We start from the raw sequence: 26,456 nt of genomic DNA on the forward strand, positions 1-26,456 counted from the left end.
AGTGAATCAGAGCGAGTGTTTCAGTGAATCAGAGCGAGTGTTAGAGTGAATCAGAGCGAGTGTTTGAGTGAATCAGCGAGTGTTTCAGTGAATCAGAGCGAGTGTTAGAGTGAATCAGGGAGTGTTTGAGTGAATCAGCGAGTGTTTCAGTGAATCAGAGCGAGTGTTAGAGTGAATCAGGGAGTGTTTGAGTGAATCAGTGAGTATCTAAATGAATGAGCGAGTGTTAGAGTGAATCAGGGAGTCTTTGAGTGAATCAGTGAGTATCTAAATGAATGAGCGAGTGTTTGAGTGAACCAGGGAGTGTTTGAGTGAATCAGAGCGAGTGTTAGAGTGAATCAGGGAGTGTTTGAGTGAATCAGTGAGTATCTAAATGAATGAGCGAGTGTTTGAGTGAACCAGGGAGTGTTTGAGTGAATCAGCGAGAGTTTCAGTGAATCAGAGCGAGTGTTAGAGTGAATCAGGGAGTGTTTGAGTGAATCAGAGCGAGTGTTTCAGTGAATCAGAGCGAGTGTTAGAGTGAATCAGAGCGAGTGTTTGAGTGAATCAGCGAGTGTTTCAGTGAATCAGAGCGAGTGTTAGAGTGAATCAGGGAGTGTTTGAGTGAATCAGTGAGTATCTAAATGAATGAGCGAGTGTTTGAGTGAACCAGGGAGTGTTTGAGTGAATCAGTGAGAGTTTCAGTGAATCAGAGCGAGTGTTAGAGTGAATCAGGGAGTGTTTGAGTGAATCAGCGAGAGTTTCAGTGAATCAGAGCGAGTGTTAGAGTGAATCAGGGAGTGTTTGAGTGAATCAGCGAGTGTTTCAGTGAATCAGAGCGAGTGTTAGAGTGAATCAGGGAGTGTTTGAGTGAATCAGTGAGTATCTAAATGAATGAGCGAGTGTTAGAGTGAATCAGGGAGTCTTTGAGTGAATCAGTGAGTATCTAAATGAATGAGCGAGTGTTTGTGTGAACCAGGGAGTGTTTGAGTGAATCAGCGAGAGTTTGTGTGAATTACAGTGAATGTTTAAATGAATCAACGACTGTTTAAATGAATCGGTGAGTATTTAAGTGAATGAGCGACTGTTTGTGTGAATCTGCGAGTGTTTCAGTGAATCAGAGCGAGTGTTAGAGTGAATCAGTGAGTGTTTGTGTGAATCAGGGAGTGTTTGAGTGAATCTGCGAGTGTTTCAGTGAATCAGAGCGAGTGTTAGAGTGAATCAGGGAGTGTTTGAGTGAATCAGTGAGTATTTAAGTGAATGAGCGAGTGTTTGTGTGAATCAGGGAGTGTTAGAGTGAATCTGCGAGTGTTTCAGTGAATCAGAGCGAGTGTTAGAGTGAACCGGCGAGTGTTTGAGTGAATCAGTGAGTATTTAAGTGAATGAGCGAGTGTTTGTGTGAATCAGGGAGTGTTTGAGTGAATCAGTGAGTATTTAAGTGAATGAGCGAGTGTTTGAGTGAATCAGTGAGTATTTAAGTGAATGAGCGAGTGTTTGTGTGAATCAGTGAGTGTTTGTGTGAATCAGGGAGTGTTTGAGTGAATCTGCGAGTGTTTCAGTGAATCAGAGCGAGTGTTAGAGTGAATCAGGGAGTGTTTGAGTGAATCTGCGAGTGTTTCAGTGAATCAGAGCGAGTGTTTGAGTGAACCGGCGAGTGTTTGAGTGAATCAGTGAGTATTTAAGTGAATGAGCGAGTGTTTGTGTGAATCAGGGAGTGTTTGAGTGAATCAGTGAGTATTTAAGTGAATGAGCGAGTGTTTGTGTGAATCAGGGAGTGTTTGAGTGAATCTGCGAGTGTTTCAGTGAATCAGAGCGAGTGTTTGAGTGAACCGGCGAGTGTTTGAGTGAATCAGTGAGTATTTAAGTGAATGAGCGAGTGTTTGAGTGAATCAGTGAGTATTTAAGTGAATGAGCGAGTGTTTGTGTGAATCAGGGAGTGTTTGAGTGAATCTGCGAGTGTTTCAGTGAATCAGAGCGAGTGTTTGAGTGAACCGGCGAGTGTTTGAGTGAATCAGTGAGTATTTAAGTGAATGAGCGAGTGTTTGTGTGAATCAGGGAGTGTTAGAGTGAATCGGCGAGTGTTTCAGTGAATCAGAGCGAGTGTTTGAGTGAACCGGCGAGTGTTTGAGTGAATCAGTGAGTATTTAAGTGAATGAGCGAGTGTTTGTGTGAATCAGGGAGTGTTTGAGTGAATCGGCGAGTGTTTCAGTGAATCAGAGCGAGTGTTAGAGTGAATCGGCGAGTGTTTCAGTGAATCAGAGCGAGTGTTAGAGTGAATCGGCGAGTGTTTCAGTGAATCAGAGCGAGTGTTAGAGTGAATCGGCGAGTGTTTCAGTGAATCAGAGCGAGTGTTAGAGTGAATCGGCGAGTGTTTCAGTGAATCAGAGCGAGTGTTAGAGTGAATCGGCGAGTGTTTGAGTGAATCAGTGAGTATTTAAGTGAATGAGCGAGTGTTTGTGTGAATCAGGGAGTGTTAGAGTGAATCTGCGAGTATTTCAGTGAATCAGAGCGAGTGTTAGAGTGAATCGGCGAGTGTTTGTGTGTTTCTCTCACAGGTCGCCAGTCAGGAGGCGATTCTGCGCGCGTCTAATGGATCTACATTTAGAGAATACTGTCTGGTGTTCAACTCGTCCTGGAGCAACATCTCCGACAGCCTGAAAGCAGCGGTGAGAGAGTCAGGCCGGGAAAGATTAATTCCCAAATTCTGTATGATTTTTTTGGAACTACGTTTTAATCGTTACATTTTAGCAATCAAAAACCATGTCTTATTAACTTGAAATCATGAGGTTTTTTTTAAAACACAATAACAAGTTGAGAATCGAAAATCGATTCCGATTCGGGAAATTAAAACTTGAGGTCAGGAATCGGATACTTGTTATAAAATGTTAATTTCGATTCCTCTTATCGATTGTGAGCATTTCAATATGATTTTAAACCATTCAAGCTGAGAGACTCTGTTTCTGTGTTGGTGTGTATCAGTATATTGGATCCGTGCAGCTCTTAAAGTGACAGCACTAATATTCCTGCCGTCTCTATATAACTAATATATAACACTAATCAAACAACAAGAGACTTTTACAAGAATAACTTTTGTAACTATATTTGTAATGCATATTTCATTTATAAACTGGAGTGTTATTTTAAATTTGATTACAGTTTCTGTACCTGAATACCTAAAAATAAACACTGTTTATTACAATCGTATCTTTTCTCAGTTGTGTATATTTGTTGTGATTAGTAATTAAAAAAGAACAAATTAGCAGAGTGATTACTTGTCTTTAATAATGGTTGAAATTTATATTAGTTAGGCTAGTTGTTTTTCAATGGTATTTTTAAACCACAAGCAAAGTGTTCTTTAGCATGTTGATTTTGGTTCATGATATTTAGCTACAATTAAATGTTTTGCAATGAGACTAAATGTGAATGATATCTAAGTTTATTTTTTCCTTATTGAAATCGAAATTAGGAAACAATAAGAATTAGAATCAATAAACAGAATCGAAATAGGAATCGTTGATTTCAAACGATACCCAACCCTACTTATGTGAGTACTACAAATCTGTCAATTGACCTGCTCAACTCTGTGTGTGTGTGTGTGTGTATGTGTGTGTGTGTGTAGGTGGGGTATCCCCTGGTAAACCTGACGTCCAGTCAGCTGTGTGCTGCGGGTCATGTGACCCCGGGCTCTGTGAAGGGTCAGGCTGTGGTCGTGATGCGTGGAGGCTGTCAGTTCAGTCAGAAAGCTCTGGTTGCTCAGGATTTGGGTGTGTCTGTGCTTCTGATCGCCAGCAACAAAGATCTGGTAAGCGCTGATGATCGTTTTTGCACAAACACCAGTGTAAATCCTCACAAACACCAGTGTGAATCCTCAGTGTGTAAATATAATCTTACCAGGTGTCGCCGTCAGCCAACGACTCAGAGTACAACAAGGTGAAGATTCCTCTGGCCCTGCTGAGATACCGGGACCTCCTGGACGCGCTACAGGTGAAGATGAGACAGTGTGTGTGTGACAGTGCGTGAGTGTGAAAGCGAGTGTGAGTGAGAGAGCGAGTGTGAGTGAGAGAGCGAGTGTGAGTGAGAGAGCGAGTGTGTGTGAGTGAGAGAGCGAGTGTGTGTGTGAGTGAGAGAGCGAGTGTGTGTGAGTGATAGAGCGAGTGTGTGTGAGTGAGAGAGCGAGTGTGTGTGAGTGAGAGAGCGAGTGTGTGTGAGTGAGAGAGCGAGTGTGTGTGTGAGTGAGAGAGCGAGTGTGTGTGTGAGTGAGAGAGCGAGTGTGTGTGTGAGTGAGAGAGCGAGTGTGTGTGTGAGTGAGAGAGCGAGTGTGTGTGTGAGTGAGAGAGCGAGTGTGTGTGTGAGTGAGCGAGCGAGTGTGTGTGTGAGTGAGAGAGCGAGTGTGTGTGTGAGTGAGAGAGCGAGTGTGTGTGTGAGTGAGAGAGCGAGTGTGTGTGTGAGTGAGAGAGCGAGTGTGTGTGTGAGTGAGAGAGCGAGTGTTTGTGAGTGAGAGAGCGAGTGTGTGTGAGTGAGAGAGCGAGTGTGTGTGAGTGAGAGAGCGTGTGTGTGTGAGTGAGAGAGCGAGTGTGTGTGAGTGAGAGAGCGAGTGTGTGTGAGTGAGAGAGCGAGTGTGTGTGTGAGTGAGAGAGCGAGTGTGTGTGAGTGAGAGAGCGAGTGTGAGAGCGAGTGTGTGTGAGTGAGAGAGCGAGTGTGTGTGAGTGAGAGAGCGAGTGTGTGTGAGTGAGAGAGCGAGTGTGTGTGAGTGAGAGAGCGAGTGTGTGTGAGTGAGAGAGCGAGTGTGTGTGAGTGAGAGAGCGAGTGTGTGTGAGTGCGAGAGCGAGTGCGAGAGCGAGTGCGAGAGCGAGTGTGAGAGCGAGTGCGAGAGCGAGTGCGAGTGCGAGAGCGAGTGCGAGTGAGAGAGCGAGTGCGAGTGCGAGTGCGAGAGCGAGAGCAAGTGCGAGGGAGTGAGCGAGTGCGAGTGAGAGTGAGAGAGCGAGTGCGAGTGAGAGAGCGAGTGCGAGTGAGTGAGCGAGTGCGAGTGAGAGAGCGAGTGTGTGCGAGTGTGTGCGAGTGAGAGAGCGAGTGCGAGTGAGAGAGCGAGTGCGAGTGAGTGAGCGAGTGCGAGTGAGAGAGCGAGTGTGTGCGAGTGTGTGCGAGTGAGAGAGCGAGTGTGTGCGAGTGAGAGAGCGAGTGTGTGCGAGTGAGAGAGCGAGTGTGTGCGAGTGAGAGAGCGAGTGTGTGCGAGTGAGAGAGCGAGTGTGTGCGAGTGAGAGAGCGAGTGTGTGCGAGTGAGAGAGCGAGTGTGTGCGAGTGAGAGAGCGAGTGTGTGCGAGTGAGAGAGCGAGTGTGTGCGAGTGAGAGAGCGAGTCTGTGTGAGTGAGAGAGCGAGTGCGAGAGCGAGTGCGAGTGCGAGAGCGAGTGCGAGTGCGAGAGCGAGTGCGAGTGAGAGAGCCAGTGTGTGCGAGTGAGAGAGCCAGTGTGTGCGAGTGAGAGAGCGAGTGTGTGTGAGTGAGAGAGCGTGTGTGTGTGAGTGAGAGAGCGAGTGCGAGAGCGAGTGTGTGTGAGTGAGAGAGCGAGTGCGAGAGCGAGAGCGAGTGCGAGAGCGAGTGCGAGTGCGAGAGCGAGTGCGAGAGCGAGAGTGAGTGTGAGAGCGAGTGCGTGCGAGTGAGAGAGCGAGTGAGAGAGCGAGTGCGAGAGCGAGTGCGAGTGCGAGTGCGAGTGCGAGAGCGAGTGCGAGTGAGAGAGCGAGTGCGTGCGAGTGAGAGAGCGAGTGAGAGAGCGAGTGCGAGTGAGAGAGAGAGTGCGAGAGCGAGTGCGAGAGCGAGTGCGAGAGCGAGTGCGAGTGCGAGTGCGAGAGCGAGTGCGAGAGCGAGTGCGAGTGAGAGAGCCAGTGTGTGCGAGTGAGAGAGCCAGTGTGTGCGAGTGAGAGAGCGAGTGTGTGTGAGTGAGAGAGCGAGTGTGTGTGAGTGAGAGAGCGAGTGCGAGAGCGAGTGTGTGTGAGTGAGAGAGCGAGTGCGAGAGCGAGAGCGAGTGCGAGAGCGAGTGCGAGTGCGAGTGCGAGTGCGAGTGCGAGAGCGAGTGCGAGAGCGAGTGCGAGTGAGAGAGCGAGTGCGAGTGAGAGAGCGAGTGCGAGTGAGAGAGCGAGTGCGTGCGAGTGAGAGAGCGAGTGCGAGTGAGTGAGAGTGCGAGTGAGTGAGAGAGCGAGTGAGAGAGCGAGTGAGAGAGCGAGTGTGTGCGAGTGAGAGAGCGAGTGTGTGCGAGTGAGAGAGCGAGTGTGTGTGAGTGAGAGAGCGAGTGTGTGTGAGTGAGAGAGCGAGTGTGTGTGAGTGAGAGCGAGTGTGTGTGAGTGAGAGAGCGAGTGTGTGTGAGTGAGAGAGCGAGTGTGTGTGAGTGAGAGAGCGAGTGTGTGTGAGTGAGAGAGCGAGTGTGTGTGTGAGTGAGAGAGCGAGTGTGTGTGTGTGAGTGAGAGAGCGAGTGCGAGTGAGAGAGCGAGTGTGTGTGTGAGTGAGAGAGCGAGTGCGAGTGAGAGAGCGAGTGTGTGTGAGTGAGAGAGCGAGTGTGTGTGAGTGAGAGAGCGAGTGTGTGTGAGTGAGAGAGCGAGTGTGTGTGAGTCAGAGAGCGAGTGCGAGTGAGAGAGCGAGTGTGTGTGAGAGAGAGCGAGTGCGAGTGCGAGAGTGAGAGAGCGAGTGCGAGTGAGAGAGTGCGAGTGAGAGAACGAGTGTGAGTGAGTGAGTGCGAGTGAGAGAGCGAGTGCGAGTGAGAGAGCGAGTGCGAGTGAGAGAGCGAGTGTGAGTGAGAGTGCGAGTGAGAGAGCGAGTGCGAGTGAGAGAGCGAGTGCGAGTGAGAGAGCGAGTGAGAGAGCGAGTGAGAGAGCGAGTGAGAGAGCGAGTGAGAGAGCGAGTGAGAGAGCGAGTGCGAGTGAGAGTGCGAGTGAGAGAGCGAGTGCGAGTGAGAGAGCGAGTGCGAGTGAGAGAGCGAGTGCGAGTGAGAGAGCGAGTGCGAGTGAGAGAGCGAGCGAGTGCGAGAGAGAGTGCGAGCGAGTGCGAGAGAGAGAGCGAGCGAGTGCGAGAGAGAGAGCGAGCGAGTGCGAGAGAGAGAGCGAGCGAGTGCGAGAGAGAGAGCGAGCGAGTGCGAGAGAGAGAGCGAGCGAGTGCGAGAGAGAGAGCGAGCGAGTGCGAGAGAGAGAGCGAGCGAGTGCGAGAGAGAGAGCGAGCGAGTGCGAGAGAGAGAGCGAGCGAGTGCGAGAGAGAGAGCGAGCGAGTGCGAGAGAGAGAGCGAGCGAGTGCGAGAGAGAGAGCGAGCGAGCGAGTGCGAGAGAGAGAGCGAGCGAGTGCGAGAGAGAGAGCGAGCGAGTGCGAGAGAGAGAGCGAGCGAGCGAGTGCGAGAGAGAGAGCGAGCGAGCGAGTGCGAGAGAGAGAGAGAGCGAGCGAGTGCGAGAGAGAGAGAGAGCGAGCGAGTGCGAGAGAGAGAGAGAGCGAGCGAGTGCGAGAGAGAGAGAGAGCGAGCGAGTGCGAGAGAGAGAGAGAGCGAGCGAGTGAGAGAGAGAGAGAGCGAGCGAGTGCGAGAGAGAGAGAGAGCGAGCGAGTGCGAGAGAGAGAGAGAGCGAGCGAGTGCGAGAGAGAGAGAGAGCGAGCGAGTGCGAGAGAGAGAGAGAGCGAGCGAGTGCGAGAGAGAGAGAGAGCGAGCGAGTGCGAGAGAGAGAGAGAGCGAGCGAGTGCGAGAGAGAGAGAGAGCGAGCGAGTGCGAGAGAGAGAGCGAGAGAGAGTGCGAGAGAGAGAGCGAGAGAGTGCGAGAGAGAGAGCGAGCGAGTGCGAGAGAGAGCGAGCGAGTGCGAGAGAGAGCGAGAGAGAGAGAGAGTGCGAGAGAGAGCGAGCGAGTGCGAGAGAGAGAGCGAGCGAGCGCGAGAGCGAGCGCGTGCGAGAGAGAGTGCGAGAGAGAGAGCGAGCGAGAGAGCGAGCGAGTGCGAGAGAGAGTGCGAGCGAGTGCGAGTGCGAGAGCGAGTGCGAGAGCGAGTGCGAGAGCGAGTGCGAGAGCGAGTGCGAGAGCGAGTGCGAGAGCGAGTGCGAGAGCGAGAGCGAGTGCGAGAGCGAGTGCGAGAGCGAGAGAGTGCGAGAGAGAGAGAGTGCGAGAGAGAGAGAGTGCGAGAGAGAGAGAGTGCGAGAGAGAGAGAGTGCGAGAGAGAGAGAGTGCGAGAGAGAGAGAGTGCGAGAGAGAGTGCGAGAGCGAGTGCGAGAGCGAGTGCGAGAGAGAGTGCGAGAGCGAGTGCGAGAGAGAGTGCGAGAGAGAGTGCGAGAGAGAGTGCGAGAGAGAGTGCGAGAGAGAGTGCGAGAGAGAGTGCGAGAGAGAGTGCGAGAGCGAGTGCGAGAGCGAGTGCGAGAGCGAGTGCGAGAGAGAGTGCGAGAGAGAGTGCGAGAGCGAGTGCGAGAGCGAGTGCGAGAGAGAGTGCGAGAGAGAGAGAGTGCGAGAGAGAGAGAGTGCGAGAGAGAGAGTGCGAGCGAGAGAGAGTGCGAGAGAGAGTGCGAGAGAGAGTGCGAGAGAGAGTGCGAGAGAGAGTGCGAGAGAGAGTGCGAGAGAGAGTGCGAGAGAGAGTGCGAGAGAGAGTGCGAGAGCGAGTGCGAGAGCGAGTGCGAGAGCGAGTGCGAGAGCGAGTGCGAGAGAGAGTGCGAGAGCGAGTGCGAGAGAGAGTGCGAGAGCGAGTGCGAGAGCGAGTGCGAGAGCGAGTGCGAGAGAGAGTGCGAGAGAGAGTGCGAGAGCGAGTGCGAGAGCGAGTGCGAGAGAGAGTGCGAGTGCGAGAGAGAGTGCGAGAGCGAGTGCGAGAGCGAGAGAGAGTGCGAGAGCGAGTGCGAGAGCGAGTGCGAGAGCGAGTGCGAGAGCGAGTGCGAGAGCGAGTGCGAGAGCGAGTGCGAGAGAGAGTGCGAGAGAGAGTGCGAGTGCGAGAGAGAGTGCGAGAGAGAGTGCGAGATAGAGAGCGAGAGAGAGAGAGTGCGAGAGAGAGTGCGAGAGAGAGTGCGAGAGAGAGTGCGAGAGCGAGTGCGAGAGCGAGTGCGAGAGCGAGTGCGAGAGCGAGTGCGAGAGCGAGTGCGAGAGAGAGTGCGAGAGAGAGTGCGAGAGAGAGTGCGAGAGAGAGTGCGAGAGCGAGTGCGAGAGCGAGTGCGAGAGCGAGTGCGAGAGAGAGTGCGAGAGAGAGTGCGAGAGCGAGTGCGAGAGCGAGTGCGAGAGAGAGTGCGAGTGCGAGAGAGAGTGCGAGTGCGAGAGAGAGTGCGAGTGCGAGAGAGAGTGCGAGAGCGAGTGCGAGAGCGAGTGCGAGAGCGAGTGCGAGAGAGAGTGCGAGTGCGAGAGAGAGTGCGAGATAGAGTGCGAGAGCGAGTGCGAGAGAGTGCGAGTGCGAGAGAGAGTGCGAGAGAGAGTGCGAGAGCGAGTGCGAGAGCGAGTGCGAGAGCGAGTGCGAGTGCGAGAGAGTGCGAGTGCGAGAGAGTGCGAGTGCGAGAGAGAGTGCGAGAGCGAGTGCGAGAGCGAGTGCGAGAGAGAGTGCGAGAGAGAGTGCGAGAGAGAGTGCGAGAGAGAGTGCGAGAGAGAGTGCGAGAGCGAGTGCGAGTGCGAGAGCGAGTGCGAGAGAGTGCGAGTGCGAGAGAGTGCGAGTGCGAGAGAGTGCGAGTGCGAGAGAGTGCGAGAGCGAGTGAGAGAGCGCGAGCGAGAGAGTGCGAGCGAGAGAGAGTGCGAGAGAGTGCGAGAGAGAGAGAGTGCGAGTGAGAGAGAGTGCGAGTGAGAGAGAGCGCGAGCGAGAGCGCGAGCGAGAGAGAGCGCGAGCGAGAGAGTGCGAGCGAGAGAGAGTGCGAGAGAGTGCGAGAGAGAGTGCGAGTGCGAGAGAGAGAGCGAGCGAGTGCGAGAGCGAGAGAGAGAGCGTGCGAGAGAGAGAGCGAGAGAGAGAGCGAGTGCGAGAGAGAGAGCGAGCGAGTGCGAGAGAGAGAGCGAGCGAGTGCGAGAGCGAGAGAGAGAGCGTGCGAGAGAGAGAGCGAGAGAGAGAGCGAGCGAGTGCGAGAGAGAGTGCGATGGCGAGTGCGAGAGAGAGTGGGAGCGAGTGCGAGAGAGAGAGTGAGAGCGAGTGCGAGTGAGAGTGCGAGCGAGTGCGAGAGAGAGAGCGAGAGCGAGTGCGAGTGAGAGTGCGAGCGAGTGCGAGAGAGAGAGCGAGAGCGAGTGCGAGTGAGAGAGCGAGCGAGTGCGAGAGAGAGAGCGCGAGCGAGTGCGAGAGAGAGAGCGAGAGCGAGTGCGAGTGAGAGAGCGAGCGAGTGCGAGAGAGAGAGCGAGCGAGTGCGAGAGAGAGAGCGAGCGAGTGCGAGAGAGAGAGCGAGCGAGTGCGAGAAAGAGAGCGAGCGAGTGCGAGAGAGAGAGCGAGCGAGTGCGAGAGAGAGAGCGAGCGAGTGCGAGAGAGAGAGCGAGCGAGTGCGAGAGAGAGAGCGAGCGAGTGCGAGAGAGAGCGAGCGAGTGCGAGAGAGAGAGCGAGTGAGAGTGCGAGCGAGTGCGAGAGAGAGAGCGAGCGAGTGCGAGAGAGAGTGCGAGAGCGAGTGAGAGTGCGAGCGAGTGCGAGAGAGAGAGCGAGCGAGTGCGAGAGCGAGTGCGAGAGTGAGTGAGTGTGTGTGTCTGTGTGTGAGTGATTTGCTCAGAGTGAGTGTGTGAGAGTGAGTGTGTGAGAGTGAGTGTGTGAGAGTGAGTGTGAGAGTGTGAGAGTGAGAGTGAGAGTGGGTGTGAGAGGTGTGAGAGTGAATTTGATTGTGTGAGAGTGAGTGTGTGTGAATGCACACACACAAACACTTCATCAGATATAATTCAGATTAAGCTGTAAAGCAGCTCCACTGAAAACAATAGAGTCATAATTCAGATCCATCAAGTTTTGTTCTCATATGATAGTGTCAGTGGTTCAGTAATAATAATAATACTGAATACTAACGTCTGTGTGTGTGTGTGTGTGTGTGTGTGTGTGTCAGGTGTTTCCTCAGGGAATGGAGGTGAGGTTATACGCTCCCCCTGTGCCTGCGTTTGACGCCAGCATCATCATCATGTTTCTGATCGCTGTGTTCACGGTGACCATGGGCGGGTTCTGGAGCGGAGCGGCCGAGAAGTGAGTGAGATCACCAGTTCAGGCCAGTGCACGTGTCATGTGACGCGAGTGTTGACGTGAGTGTGTGTGTGCAGAGCGAAGCAGGCGGCGGGCCCGTCGTCAGAGGTGTGTGAGGGTCGCGCCGACAGCAGTGAACTCTCGCTCTACTCTCCTCTGAAGGTGCTGATGTTCGTGGCCATGATGTGTGTGATGCTCGTGCTCATGTACTTCTTCTACAAGTGGTTGGGTGAGTCTCACAGACACAGGAACGTGACTGAGATGTAGTTTGTGATCATCGTCATATTCTGCCTGGCGTCAGCCTCGGCAGTTTCAGTGAGTGTTTGAGTGAATCTGTGAGTGTTTGAGTGAATCTGTGAGTGTTTGAGGGAATCGGCAAGTTTTTGAGTGAATCGGCGAATGTTTGAGTGAATCGGCGAGTGTTTGAGTGAATCGGCGAGTGTTTGAGTGAATCGGCGAGTGTTTGAGTGAATCGGCGAGTGTTTGAGTGAATCTGAGAGTGTTTGAGTGAATCGGCAAGTTTTTGAGTGAATCGGCGAGTGTTTGAGTGAATCGACGAGCGTTTGAGTGAATCGGCGAGCGTTTGAGTGAATCGGCGAGCGAGCGTTTGAGTGAATCGGCGAGCGAGCGTTTGAGTGAATCGGCGAGTTTTTGAGTGAATCGGCGAGTGTTTGAGTGAATCGGCGAGTGAACCGGCGAGTGTTTGAGTGAACCGGCGAGTTTTTGAGTGAATCAGCAAGTGTTTGAGTGAATCGGCGAGTGTTTGAGTGAATCAGCGAGTGTTTGAGTGAATCGGCGAGTGAACGAGTGAATCGGCGAGTGAACGAGTGAATCGGCGAGTGAACCGGCGAGTGTTTGAGTGAACCGGCGAGTGTTTGAGTGCATCGGCGAGTGTTTGAGTGAATCTGTGAGTGTTTTTGTGAATCGGCGAGTGAACGAGTGAATCGGAGAGAGTTTGAGTGCATCCGCGAGTGTTTGAGTGAATCGACGAGTGTTTGAGTGAATCAGCGAGTGTTTGAGTGAATCGGCGAGTGTTTGAGTGAATCGGCGAGTGAACGAGTGAATCGGCGAGTGAACGAGTGAATCGGCGAGTGAACCGGCGAGTGTTTGAGTGAACCGGCGAGTGTTTGAGTGCATCGGCGAGTGTTTGAGTGAATCTGTGAGTGTTTTTGTGAATCGGCGAGTGAACGAGTGAATCGGAGAGAGTTTGAGTGCATCGGCGAGTGTTTGAGTGAATCGACGAGTGTTTGAGTGAATCGGCGAGTGAACGAGTGAATCGGTGAGTGAATCGGCGAGTGTTTGAGTGAACCGGCGAGTATTTGAGTGAACCGGCGAGTGTTTGAGTGAATCTGTGAGTGTTTGAGTGAATCGGCGAGTGAACGAGTGAATCGGAGAGAGTTTGAGTGCATCGGCGAGTGTTTGAGTGAATCGGCGAGTGTTTGAGTGCATCGGCGAGTGTTTGAGTGCATCGGCGAGTGTTTGAGTGAATCGGCGAGTGTTTGAGTGAATCGGCGAGTGAACGAGTGAATCGGCGAGTGAATCGGCGAGTGTTTGAGTGAACCGGCGAGTGTTTGAGTGAATCGGCGAGCGTTTGAGTGAATCGGCGAGCGTTTGAGTGAATCGGCGAGCGGTTGAGTGAATCGGCGAGTTTTTGAGTGAATCGGCGAGTGTTTGAGTGAATCGGCGAGTGAACCGGCGAGTGTTTGAGTGAACCGGCGAGTTTTTGAGTGAATCAGCAAGTGTTTGAGTGAATCTGTGAGTGTTTGAGTGAATCTGTGAGTGTTTGAGTGAATCGGCGAGTGTTTGAGTGAATCAGCGAGTGTTTGAGTGAATCGGCGAGTGTTTGAGTGAATCGGCGAGTGAACGAGTGAATCGGCGAGTGAACCGGCGAGTGTTTGAGTGAACCGGCGAGTGTTTGAGTGCATCGGCGAGTGTTTGAGTGAATCTGTGAGTGTTTGAGTGAATCGGCGAGTGAACGAGTGAATCGGAGAGAGTTTGAGTGCATCGGCGAGTGTTTGAGTGAATCGGCGAGTGTTTGAGTGAATCGGCGAGTGAACGAGTGAATCGGCGAGTGAATCGGCGAGTGTTTGAGTGAACCGGCGAGTATTTGAGTGAACCGGCGAGTGTTTGAGTGAATCGGCGAGTGAACGAGTGAATCGGCGAGTGAATCGGCGAGTGTTTGAGTGAACTGGCGAGTGTTTGAGTGAACCGGCGAGTGTTTGAGTGAACCGGCGAGTGTTTGAGTGCATCGGCGAGTGTTTGAGTGAATCGGCGATAGGGCTGCACAATTAATCGAATTTCTAATCGCGATTACGATTACGGATGCCACGATTACAAAAGAAAATCCACTCTGCGTGTGTGTGTTTAGAGCATAATTATGTTATGAGAGGTGAATCACGACTACTTCAGAAAACCCAGCACAATATGACATACCAGGCAGTGACGTAAGTGTACTCTGAAATAAAAAGTCTTTCACCTCAGAAAAACGGACTTTACTGTCCTGTCCCGTTATACTGTGCTCGTAGCGCGCACTCTTCAATTGCACGCGCAAATTCGTCGGCGCGCGCTGTGTATCGCTTCACTGTATAAAGTCCAAAAGAAACTACGAGCATGCAACGTCGTTACAATGTAAATTAAGTCACGAAATAAAAGTAAAATACCAATAAATCACGTGTTTGCTGAGAAGGATTTGCATGCAGGTGTGATTTTCATTCTATTCACCAGGAGCTGTTTCATTAACAGTTCTTGTTAGTATTGTGTAGCCTATTTACCATGGTAACTGTCTTTCCATAACCCAAAAATGCAACTTTATTTTCAGTTTGTGTTATTTTTTATATTATTAAACGACTGTGGTGGCTCATATCAACATTGTATTAACAAAAACTAGTTCTGGACTGCTATTTAATTGCTTTAGTATAGTCCTAATGTTTTTCTAGTCTTTACTATGAGTCATTCTTACAATTTATGTGTATGTTAAGTAAAGGGCAAGTCATGTGTATGACAAGTAAAAATTTAAATCAATATACATTAAGTTTTAAGTTCTGACATGGCTGTCTGTAACTACATGCATAAAATAACCAAACTGAAAGGCAAGAATATTTTTAACTACTAGCTGGGCCACATTAAAAGGCAACACTGATAATTCTCACATTGATGTGATTACAATTTTTGTGTAAACATGTATTATAATATGCCTATATATATTCAATGTAAATTGTGATAATCGTAATTAATAATCGCAATTACAATTTCAAGGGAATAATCGGCAATTATGATTTTTTTCATAATCGTGCAGCTCTAATCGGCGAGTGTTTGAGTGAGTGAGTGAGTGGAGTCAGCTTTAATTCTACAGCACTTTATACAGTAAAGATTGTGAAAAAAGCTTTACAGTAAGAAACAGGAAAATAACATAATCTTTGGCAAATATAATTCAGATTGAGCTGTAAAACAGCTCTACAAATGACAATAAAGTCATAATTCAGATCAACAAGTTTTGTTCTCACCTGTTAGTGTCAGTGCAATCAGATCAATAATAATACTGAATATTATCAGCCTGTAAGAGCTTCAGCTTCAGGAAGGTGACTGAGATGTAGTGTGTTTCTCCTGTAGTTTATGTAATTATCGTCATATTCTGCCTGGCGTCAGCATCTGCACTCCATAACTGTCTGGATTCCCTGATGACGGCTGTGGGCTGCGGGACGCTCAGGTGAACACACACACGCACGCACACACACACGCACGCACACACACACACACACACACACACACACACACAGTGTATTCACTGAAGTATGCTTCATCCAGCTTACTTTAACTATAACAGTAACTGTGATAACTGCAAGTATAATGCAATAACTGTAATAACTAACTATAACATTAACTAATAACCATAACAATAACTTGATAACTGTAACAACAACTAACTATAATGTTACTATAACGACATCTGTTACTATAACAGTAACTGTAACAATAACTATAACGATAACTGCAAGTATAACGGTTACTGTAACTAACTATCCACCTTATTCCTGACGAGTTTACTGCGTTTAGAATTATGGGCGGCACTTCCGGTTTGGGGAACTCCCATTCAAAAAGACTGAGACGAATCATTTCCAATCATAAGGTTGCCCTACAAATAAAGCTGATCCGTCAGTTTGACTCAATGAGCTATCAGTTTTCTTTCATGTTTTATCTAAGAATAACATGAGAATAACGTAACACTTGGTATTTTAACGTGACATGTTATGACAAGAATATCTATAGTAAGAGCTCTGCATTCTTTTCCTCATGATTATTTTCTTTTTTACTTTTGAATTCCGCTGTAATAGTATGATAAAGGTCAACATATATACTGCACATTTGTGGTCTGTTCTCCCGATTTAATTTACGATGTACACCATTAATAATTCACTGGAATCCTCCCCAAATCCTCACGTCTCTTTCCAGGTTTGGTTTCACAGGTAAATACAATTTATAATCTGTCAAAATGACTGAAATCACTTTAAAATAGTATCACGCAATGCTGAAGTAAAACATTTTTTTATTATTAAGGCATATGTTACGTAATACAGATACCACAGTGATATTTAACCGACCGATTTTGCTGTGGAAATATGCTTTTTCAGAGATTATTCATGGTCTGTTGAAAGTACCTTGTTGATGCTTTTACACTTTTAAATGTCCTTTTAATGTTCAATGGTTGAAGGGTGAGTAGAATTATGTAATGTCATCGTACACGGTTTAAAAAAAATATATGATTGCGTCCATAGAGCTAGTCTTTCATTGATTGTTTACAGCTTAACGGAAGTTACACCCATAATTCTCGCAAAGCACCATGGGGCGCAGGAATGCTGTGCATAACATTAGAACTGTAACTATAACAGCAACTGACGCGGGCGGGACCAACCCCGAGTGTGAGGGACAGCATCTCGCGGAGTTCTACTCTAAGCCTAAACTCATTTGTTTGAAGTGAAACTGAAACTGGTTGCGTGTGTAAAATGAGCTGCACAAATAAACAAGCTCACATTCCTCTCTCATTCAACACAAACATCCGCATAATTGCATTATATAAGTCACAGCATGTTTCAGATGAAAAAAGAAACAAACTAGTATGAACACTAGTAACTCTACACCGTCCAGCTGTTGTCATGGTTACCACTCTGTTATTGGAGGTTTATGATCTGTGTGTGTGTGTGTGTGTGTGTGTGTGTGTGTGTGTGTGTGTGTGTGTGTGTGTGTGTTTTCCAGCGTGTCCTGCCGTGAGAAAAGTGTGTCTGTGCGGACGTTGCTGCTCAGCGCTGTCTGCATTACACTGGCTGTGATCTGGGGCGTGTACAGGAACGAGGACAGGTGATACACACACACACACACACACCACACACACACACACACACACACACACACACACACACACACACACACACACACACACACACACACACACACACACACACACACACAATCTCTCACTCACATACTCAGTCACACTCAGTCACACACACAGCATCAGATCGTCCAACTACACGCAACTTTTTACTCAAGAGATTTCTTTCTTCCGTTTGTTGTTATGGGAAGAAGGAGGCGGGAACCGGCAAACACTTAAAGGGGGGGTGAAATGCTGTTTCATGCATAGTGAGTTTTTCACACTGTTAAAGAGTTGGATTCCCATGCTAAACATGGACAAAGTTTCAAAAATGAAGTTGTAAGTTTGATGGAGTAATTCTGTTCCAAAAATACTCCTTCCGGTTTGTCACAAGTTTCGGAAAGTTTTTTTCGAATACGGGCCTGTGTGACGTCAGAGTCGCCGGAATTTCCTTATACGGGTCTTAAGGGCACTTCTCCCGGAAGGGCGCGCGCGCATCTGTAGCCTAGTGCGTGCGAGAGTACGCCTATGCCCATCAGAGCGCTGGGCTCGGCTGCGCTGCAATTAAAAAAATGGCACCAAAAAAGTGTGTTTTTGGTAGTAAACAACATGATCACATACAGTTAATGTATCTATGGAGCATGCGATGTATGGTGTGTGTTTAAATACATTTGTTTAGCTGGCCACTGTAGGTGTCAGTTTGTTTATTGTAAAAATAAATCATGTCCTCATAAACCAGTCTGTCTGTCTACAACACACAAATGTTGTAAAACTCGCGCATGACATGGTGTTCTAAAAACACTGCGCTCAAGTTCAAATCATTTCTATTTTTAAAAAAACGCTCGAGACCTTATGTTTTTCACCCATTTCACTGCCCATCTCACGTTTTTGTGAGCAAAAACGCGTTCTGTATGAACGAGCCCTTATATTGTTTAAGTTATAAGTTATACCGTTCCAGTAGGCCTACACACCACATAGAGACGTCCTGCTGTAGTCGTTGCTGCTGCTGCTGGTCGTCTTCAATCTCAGCCTCGGGATCTGATTCTGGATCAAAAATGTATGGCTGAATCTGATTGTTAGCCGTGGTTTATTTTCGGATGTCACTCACAGCTTCCAGACGCTCTCAACGCAAAAGCTTCACGCGCTCGTGTCGTGATTATTTAGCTCCGCCCACACGGTACGCCTCCACCCGCTCGGGTTTTTCCGGAAAGACTCGGTACAGCCTATCTTTCTTTTATAAATATAATAAAACTAAAGACTTTTTGGAGATATGAAGGATGCAATACTACTCTATAGGTACTCAAGATTAACATGAGATTGAGTGAAACTGAGCATTTCACCCCCCCTTTAACAAACTTTAATAAATAAACAAATACAAAACGAAAGTAAAAGACAGCAGCCCCTCACAGACAACTGCTGTCACACACAACACAACACAACACAAGTCCAGGCCTGTTCCTCTCTCTCTCTCCACTGTCGTCGCTCGTCCGCGATCACACCACCGGCCCCGTCCTGCTCGCCACACGGCATTCTGAGTTCTCTCAGTTCTGCATTCAACGTGTGTGTGTGTGTGTGTGTGTGAGAGAGAGAGAGTTTGTGTGTGTGTAGAAATGCTGCTGTTTGCATCACTATTACTTTATAATAATAATATATGGTCATTTGAACAAATCTCTGAATCTTTGGAAAATAACAGAATCAATGCTGCAAACTTGATCAAATATGAGACACGTGTTCCTGTTTCTCCTGCTGTAACTCTGGTGTTTGCAGGTGGATCTGGATCCTTCAGGATCTGCTGGGAATCGCCTTCTGCCTGAACTTCCTGAAAACCATCAGCCTGTCAAACTTTAAGGTGAGGCGTGTTTTAAAGTATCAATCTATCAGTGTGCGTGTGTTGTTTCCTGCGGGTCTGACGTGTGTGTGTGTGTGTTTCCTGCAGATCTGTGTGATTCTGCTGAGTCTGCTGCTCCTCTACGACGTCTTCTTCGTCTTCATCACACCGTTCCTGACAGCTGTGAGTATCAGATGAAGTTGTGCTGGTCTTCTCTCCTCTATTGTTTCGTATATCGAGTGAAGCGCTTCTGGAACAAGAACACATGTGGGTGGGGCTTGATTGTGTCTGTGGGGAAGTGATTGGATGATTGTGGTTTGCTATTGGCTGATCTCATGTGAGTGACAGGTTATAGCCCCGCCCACATCATCAGAGAAGAGAAGCTGCAAGAGGAACTTATTGTCATTCAACATTATTAACACTATAATGATGTGCACCCATAAATCATTTAGAATAAACACTGCAATATATCATTAAAAAAATAAATGGTCCATTTTGATTTCATGGTGACTTTAATGGGTGTGTGTTTTCAGAATGGAGAAAGCATCATGGTGCAAGTAGCTCTCGGTCCGGGCGGAGGTGGAGGAAAGGTGAGTGTGAGTGAGTGTGTGTGTGAGTGAGTGAGTGAGTAAGAGAGTGTGTGAGTGAGTGAGTCAGTGAGTGTGTGTGTGAGTGTGTGAGTGAGTGAGTGAGTGAGTGAGTCAGTGAGTGTGTGTGTGAGTGTGTGAGTGAGTGAGTGAGTGTGTGTGTGAGTCAGTGAGTGAGTGAGTGTGTCAGCGAGCGAGCGAGTGTGTCAGTGAGTGAGTGAGTGTGTCAGCGAGCGAGCGAGTGTGTCAGTGAGTGAGTGAGTGTGTCAGCGAGCGAGCGAGTGTGTCAGTGAGTGAGTGTGTCAGTGAGTGAGTAAGAGAGTGTGTGAGTGAGTGAGTCAGTGAGTGTGTGTGTGAGTGTGTGAGTGAGTGAGTGAGTGTGTGTGTGAGTCAGTGAGTGAGTGAGTGTGTCAGCGAGCGAGCGAGTGTGTCAGTGAGTGAGTGAGTGTGTCAGCGAGCGAGCGAGTGTGTCAGTGAGTGAGTGAGTGTGTCAGCGAGCGAGCGAGTGTGTCAGTGAGTGAGTGTGTCAGCGAGCGAGCGAGTGTGTCAGTGAGCGAGCGAGTGAGTCAGTGAGTGAGTGAGTGAGTGTGTGAGTCAGTGAGTGAGTGAGTGTGTCAGCGAGCGAGCGAGTGTGTCAGTGAGTGAGTGAGTGTGTCAGCGAGCGAGCGAGTGTGTCAGTGAGTGAGTGAGTGTGTCAGCGAGCGAGCGAGTGTGTCAGTGAGTGAGTGTGTCAGCGAGCGAGCGAGTGTGTCAGTGAGCGAGCGAGTGAGTCAGTGAGTGAGTGAGTGAGTGTGTGAGTCAGTGAGTGAGTGAGTGTGTCAGTGAGTGTGTGAGTGAGTGTGTCAGTGAGTGTGTCAGTGAGTGTGTCAGTGAGTGTGTCAGTGAGTGTGTGTGTGAGTGAGTGAGTGTGTCAGCGAGCGAGCGAGTGTGTCAGTGAGTGAGTGAGTGTGTCAGCGAGCGAGCGAGTGTGTCAGTGAGTGAGTGTGTCAGCGAGCGAGCGAGTGTGTCAGTGAGCGAGCGAGTGAGTCAGTGAGTGAGTGAGTGAGTGTGTGAGTCAGTGAGTGAGTGAGTGTGTCAGCGAGCGAGCGAGTGTGTCAGTGAGTGAGTGAGTGTGTCAGCGAGCGAGCGAGTGTGTCAGTGAGTGAGTGAGTGTGTCAGCGAGCGAGCGAGTGTGTCAGTGAGTGAGTGTGTCAGCGAGCGAGCGAGTGTGTCAGTGAGCGAGCGAGTGAGTCAGTGAGTGAGTGAGTGAGTGTGTGAGTCAGTGAGTGAGTGAGTGTGTCAGTGAGTGTGTGAGTGAGTGTGTCAGTGAGTGTGTCAGTGAGTGTGTCAGTGAGTGTGTCAGTGAGTGTGTCAGTGAGTGTGTGTGTGAGTGAGTGAGTGTGTCAGCGAGTGTGTCAGTGAGTGTGTCAGTGAGTGTGTCAGTGAGTGTGTCAGTGAGTGTGTCAGTGAGTGTGTCAGTGAGTGTGTGTGTGAGTGAGTGAGTGTGTCAGCGAGCGAGCGAGTGTGTCAGTGAGTGAGTGAGTGTGTCAGCGAGCGAGCGAGTGTGTCAGTGAGTGAGTGAGTGTGTCAGCGAGCGAGCGAGTGTGTCAGTGAGTGAGTGTGTCAGCGAGCGAGCGAGTGTGTCAGTGAGCGAGCGAGTGAGTCAGTGAGTGAGTGAGTGAGTGTGTGAGTCAGTGAGTGAGTGAGTGTGTCAGTGAGTGTGTCAGTGAGTGTGTCAGTGAGTGTGTCAGTGAGTGTGTCAGTGAGTGTGTCAGTGAGTGTGTGTGTGAGTGTGTGAGTGAGTGAGTGTGTCAGCGAGTGTGTCAGTGAGTGTGTCAGTGAGTGTGTCAGTGAGTGTGTCAGTGAGTGTGTCAGTGAGTGTGTCAGTGAGTGTGTGTGTGAGTGAGTGAGTGTGTCAGCGAGCGAGCGAGTGTGTCAGTGAGTGAGTGAGTGTGTCAGCGAGCGAGCGAGTGTGTCAGTGAGTGAGTGAGTGTGTCAGCGAGCGAGCGAGTGTGTCAGTGAGTGAGTGTGTCAGCGAGCGAGCGAGTGTGTCAGTGAGCGAGCGAGTGAGTCAGTGAGTGAGTGAGTGAGTGTGTGAGTCAGTGAGTGAGTGAGTGTGTCAGTGAGTGTGTCAGTGAGTGTGTCAGTGAGTGTGTCAGTGAGTGTGTCAGTGAGTGTGTCAGTGAGTGTGTGTGTGAGTGTGTGAGTGAGTGAGTGTGTCAGCGAGCGAGCGAGTGTGTGAGTGTGTGAGTCAGCGAGCGAGTGAGTGTGTGTGTGAGTGTGTGTGTTGTGTGGTCCCCTAACAGCAGTGACTGCTTCTGCTTCTAGAGTGATGGAGTGTCTGTTCCCGCCGATCCCTCGTCCTCCTATGAGAAGGTGAGACGCTTTTCCTTTTTATACCATTTTAACAAATGATTCTGCGTGTATGCAAATTAAGTTCTTCAAATATATCACTGAGTGTCTCGAGTTCTACTGATTGCCGTCACGAGCACTGTGTGTGTGTGTGTGTGCGTTTCCAGCTGCCTGTAGTGATGCGTATCCCACAGTTCTCTGCGGTGGCTCAGAACCTGTGTATGATGCAGTTCTCCATTCTGGGCTACGGTGACATCATCATACCAGGTCAGAATACACACACACACACACACACAAAACACACACACAAAACAACTAATGCTGTCAATCAAAACCAAACCTGATCCAGTAATGAATGAAAATTAAATTAAAGTGCTCTGTGATGTTATTTTAAAGGCTCCTGATGTTGTTCACACGCATCCAAGGTCAAAAACACATTAATGTACAAACTTACATGATCAGCAGGAAGTGAGACAATTACTGACGACTCGTTTCAGTTCAGAATCGATTCTTTATTTTGTTAGATAACTCGTTTTATCTGAACTTTGATCTTTTACAGCTTTATTACACACTGCATGAAAGGGAATATCTAGAAAAAGCACTGAAGTTTTATAGTTATGTATTAAGTAAATCCATAACTAATCTTTTAATTTTTAAATATTTCTGTTTTGATTATTTCTAATGTCTAAAGCTGCTGATTAAATTTTTTTTTTTAGGAATTACAATAAATATTATAATCAAAATAAAAAAAATTCAGATTATCTGAACTTTGATCCTTGAAACTTTGCAGAGCTTTATTACACACTGCATGAAAGGTCGTCATATCCCGAAAGCATGAAACTAATGTTCTGAGTAACCCTCTGCAGGACTGCTGGTGTCCTACTGCCACAAGTTTGACGTGTGGAAGGGAAACTCCCGAAGAACATACTTCATCTCCAGCGCTGTCGGTACGAGAACAACAGATCTCACACACACACACTCACTCACTCACTCACACACACACACACACACACACGAGCATCAACACTCACGTCAAGTCACCTTTATTTATATAGCGCTTTTTACAATACTGATCATTTCAAAGCAGCTTTACAGAGATAACAGGAAAATAATGCAACAAAGTTTGTTTCTAGAAGAAAATAGCGTCACAGTCCAGCTTAAGTAAGTTCAGAGATGGTTCATTTTTGTTGTAAAAAAGTTATTAATTTAGTTTATATATATATAGCCGCTCTGGAAAAAAACGTAATGTCATCGTTCAGTTCTCATATAATAGTGTCAATGCGGGAGATCAATAATATTGCTGAATATTAAATGTTAAATGTGCCTGTGCTTCATTCTCTCCTGAGATCAGACTAACAGTGTGTCGTGTGTGTGTGTGTGTGTGTGTGTGTGTGTGTGTGTGTGTGTGTGTGTGTGTGTGTGTGTAGCGTACGCCGTGGGGCTCGTGCTGACGTTTGCAGTCATGCTGTTGTCTAAGATGGGCCAGCCGGCTCTGCTGTACCTGGTTCCCTGTACGCTCCTGTCCTGCTCCGTCCTCGCCGCGGCCCGCAGGGAGTTCAGGAGCTTCTGGACCGGCCCCAGCGTCCCGGTGAGCCCAGAGACCGGACCGGGAAATCGGCCCGTTCAGACAGTAATAATAATAATGACCCAATAAGTACAATAGAGACACCAGAATAACAATATTCATGATTCTGAAGCTGAAAATACAGAATTATTTTAGACGAATGTTTGCACTCTGTCACTGACTAGATATATTTAAAATAATGTAGGCCACTTTTTACTGGACACATCAGATATTTGGCATTACCAGGACCCACAAATATTCCCCAATTCAATTATTATACATAATATTTAACATTATATATAGTAGTTCAATGTAGTACTGACACTAAAACTTTCCTTACACAGTAATACACTATACAGAATAGATATTGTTGCATTTTTTGTATTGCGATATATTGTTACACCCCTACTATCTGTGTCTGTGAGACGTGTTGTGATATAAGACTGCTGTGTTACATGTGACTTGGTCTCCATCAGGTCCTGGATGAGTCTAGGAAGCTGTTATTATCAGGTTTGAGCTCTTGATTTAATCTCTGTGTTGTGTTTGCTCAGCTTGTGCTGTAATGCCTGTTCCTGCAGTTCTCCTGCACAACACTAGGTGGCGCTAGAGTACACAGATGATCTGCTTCTGTCTCCAGCATGTTTATCAGATGCCTGATGTTTTCAGTTTCTCTAACTAACACACAAACAGAAGAAGTCTTTAACCCAGTGTAGAACTGACTCTGTTTGCGTGTTCCTGCGCTTCACACTGACTGTGAATCAGTCGCCGCCGCTGATTCGCTCTTACTGTCGCATCCGTCGCCGCATCATCATCATCATCATCATCATCATCGCTGCTCAGTGTAGTCACTCAGTGGCGTCGGTGACCGGCTGCTTTCATTCAGTTCCTGTCAGTGTGAACATCGCTTTACTTTAAATGAATGTTATACTCGACAACAGTGATTCATTTTGAAGCATTTTAGCTTTTTTATACAAACTGGGTCTCATTGACTAATAATAACATGGATTATTCATAAGTATTCTCACAGGAGAACTTAACACCTAAACTACATCAACGTACGCACACGAATTTGCTTTAAACCTATTTATCTAATAATAACAATGATAAATTATATACGTATTTAAATATAAACTATATATTGATAAAACTATGTAAATAGATATTTAATACCAATAAACTAATAATTAACATTTACAGACTCTCACTGTGATTGATGCTGAACACTAACCGTAACTGGTAGCTACATGCAAATTCTAATGCAGTTAAAATCATTTTTAGTGAAAATCACTCTAGTTTTATATTTTTCCTGATCAGCAGCATCTACTAAACACTGAAACTGCACTGAGTGTTTCATGTGTCTGACTGTAACACACACACACACACACACAGGACTGTAACACACACACACACACACACACACACACACACACACACACACACAGGACTGTAACACACACACACACACACACACACACACACACACACAGGACTGTAACACACACACACACACACACACACACACACACAGGACTGTAACACACACACACACACACACACACACACACACACACACAGGACTGTAACACACACACACACACACACAGGACTGTAACACACACACGACTGTAACACACACACGACTGTAACAGTAAAGGACAGTAACACACACACACACACACACACACGACTGTAAAAGTACAGGACAGTAACACACACACACACACACACACAGGACTGTGACACACACACACACACACACACACAGGACTGTAACACACACTCACACACGACTGTAACAGTACAGGACAGTAACACACACACACACACGACTGTAACACACACACTCACACACGACTGTAACAGTACAGGACAGTAACACACACACACACACACACACACACACGACTGTAACAGTACAGGACAGTAACACACACACACACACACACACACACAAACACACACACACACACACACACACACACACACACACTCACACAACTGTAACAGTACAGGACAGTAACACACACGACTGTAACGCACACAGGACTGTAACGCACACACAACTGTAACACACACACGACTGTAACGCACACACACGACTATGACGCGCACACACACGACTAACGCACCCAGGACTGTAACACACACACTCACACACGACTGTAACACACACACACGACTGTAACGCACACAGGAATGTAACACACACACTCACACGCAACTGTAACACACACACGACTGTAACGCACACACACGACTGTAACGCGCACACACACGGCTAACGCACCCAGGACTGTAAACACACACTCACACACAACTGTAACACACACACGACTGTAACGCACACACACGGCTAACACACACAGGACTGTAAACACACACTCACACACAACTGTAACACACACACATGGCTAACGCACCCAGGACTGTAAACACACACTCACACACAACTGTAACACTCACACGACTGTAACGCACACACACGGCTAACACACACAGGACTGTAAACACACACTCACACACAACTGTAACACACACACGACTGTAACGCACACAGGACTGTAACGCACACACACGGCTAACGCACCCAGGACTGTAAACACACACTCACACACAACTGTAACACACACACGACTGTAACGCACACACACGACTGTAACGCGCACACACGACTGTAACGCACACACACGACTGTAACGCACACACACGACTGTAACGCACACACACGACTGTAACGCGCACACACACGGCTAACGCACACAGGACTGTAAACACACACTCACACACAACTGTAACACACACACGACTGTAACGCACACACACGGCTAACACACACAGGACTGTAACACACACACACTCACACACAACTGTAACGCACACACATTCACACACGACTGTAACGTGCACACACACATGACTGTAACACACAGGACTGTAACACACACACACACACGCACTCACACACGACTGTAACACACACACACTCACACACAACTGAAACGCACACACATTCACACACGACTGTAACGTGCACACACACATGACTTTAACACACAGGACTGTAACACACACACACACGCACTCACACACGACTGTAACGCATACAGGACAGTAACACACACACACACACACACACACGACTGTAACACATACAGGACTGTAACACACACACACACGCACTCACACTGGACTGTAACGCATACAGGACAGTAACACACACACACACACACACACACACACACACGACTGTAACACATACAGGACAGTAACACACACACACACACACACAACTGTAACACACACAGGACGTGCTCCACTGTTACAGTAATGTGTGTGTGTGTGTCCTCAGATGGAGGCTCTGGAAACCCTGAAGGAGTGAGGAACTGCTGAGGGACCGTGACTGATCCGTGTTCCCTCGGACACGCCAACTATAAACCTTCATGATGATTTGATGGGAATGTTGAGTGTGTTTCTGACTGATGAAGCATCATCATCATCATCATCATCGTCACACTGGGGCACTTTACTAAAAAACTGAAATGATTCTTTAAGGGGCCTTAAATTACCAGCACTTGCTGTTTTTTTTACTTTCACTTTTTTATGTGATAATTTTATAGCGTAATGTTTGAAATATTCCACAAACCTGTAATTAAGAATTTACTTTCTCTTTGTCATTGAAATAAACACATCTGAAAACAAAA

At 48.2% G+C, this 26,456-nt stretch overlaps 1 protein-coding gene across 2 annotated transcripts in view; it reads left to right on the forward strand.

Annotated features, from left to right (window-relative positions):
• Nucleotides 1-26,456, forward strand: part of LOC143757476 (signal peptide peptidase-like 2A) — a 27,612-nt gene extending 1,156 nt beyond the window's left edge. The window contains exons 2-17 of one of the 2 annotated variants that reach the window (XM_077248548.1): nt 2,535-2,645; nt 3,599-3,781; nt 3,874-3,963; nt 10,950-11,083; nt 11,158-11,309; nt 14,690-14,786; nt 16,331-16,432; nt 18,213-18,294; nt 18,382-18,456; nt 18,807-18,863; nt 21,168-21,215; nt 21,359-21,458; nt 22,058-22,138; nt 22,619-22,779; nt 23,232-23,265; nt 26,105-26,456. In XM_077248548.1, coding sequence (XP_077104663.1) covers nt 2,535-2,645; nt 3,599-3,781; nt 3,874-3,963; nt 10,950-11,083; nt 11,158-11,309; nt 14,690-14,786; nt 16,331-16,432; nt 18,213-18,294; nt 18,382-18,456; nt 18,807-18,863; nt 21,168-21,215; nt 21,359-21,458; nt 22,058-22,138; nt 22,619-22,779; nt 23,232-23,265; nt 26,105-26,145 — 1,548 coding nt within the window. In that variant the 3' untranslated portion in view covers nt 26,146-26,456. The remainder of the gene's footprint in view (nt 1-2,534; nt 2,646-3,598; nt 3,782-3,873; nt 3,964-10,949; nt 11,084-11,157; nt 11,310-14,689; nt 14,787-16,330; nt 16,433-18,212; nt 18,295-18,381; nt 18,457-18,806; nt 18,864-21,167; nt 21,216-21,358; nt 21,459-22,057; nt 22,139-22,618; nt 22,780-23,231; nt 23,266-26,104) is intronic. The other variant, XM_077248549.1, reaches the window with a different exon arrangement.

Source organism: Siphateles boraxobius, unplaced genomic scaffold (genome assembly GCF_051911475.1).
Source record: "Siphateles boraxobius isolate OS27281-9 unplaced genomic scaffold, OSU_SipBor_1 300, whole genome shotgun sequence".
Taxonomy (NCBI): Eukaryota; Metazoa; Chordata; class Actinopteri; order Cypriniformes; family Leuciscidae; genus Siphateles; species Siphateles boraxobius.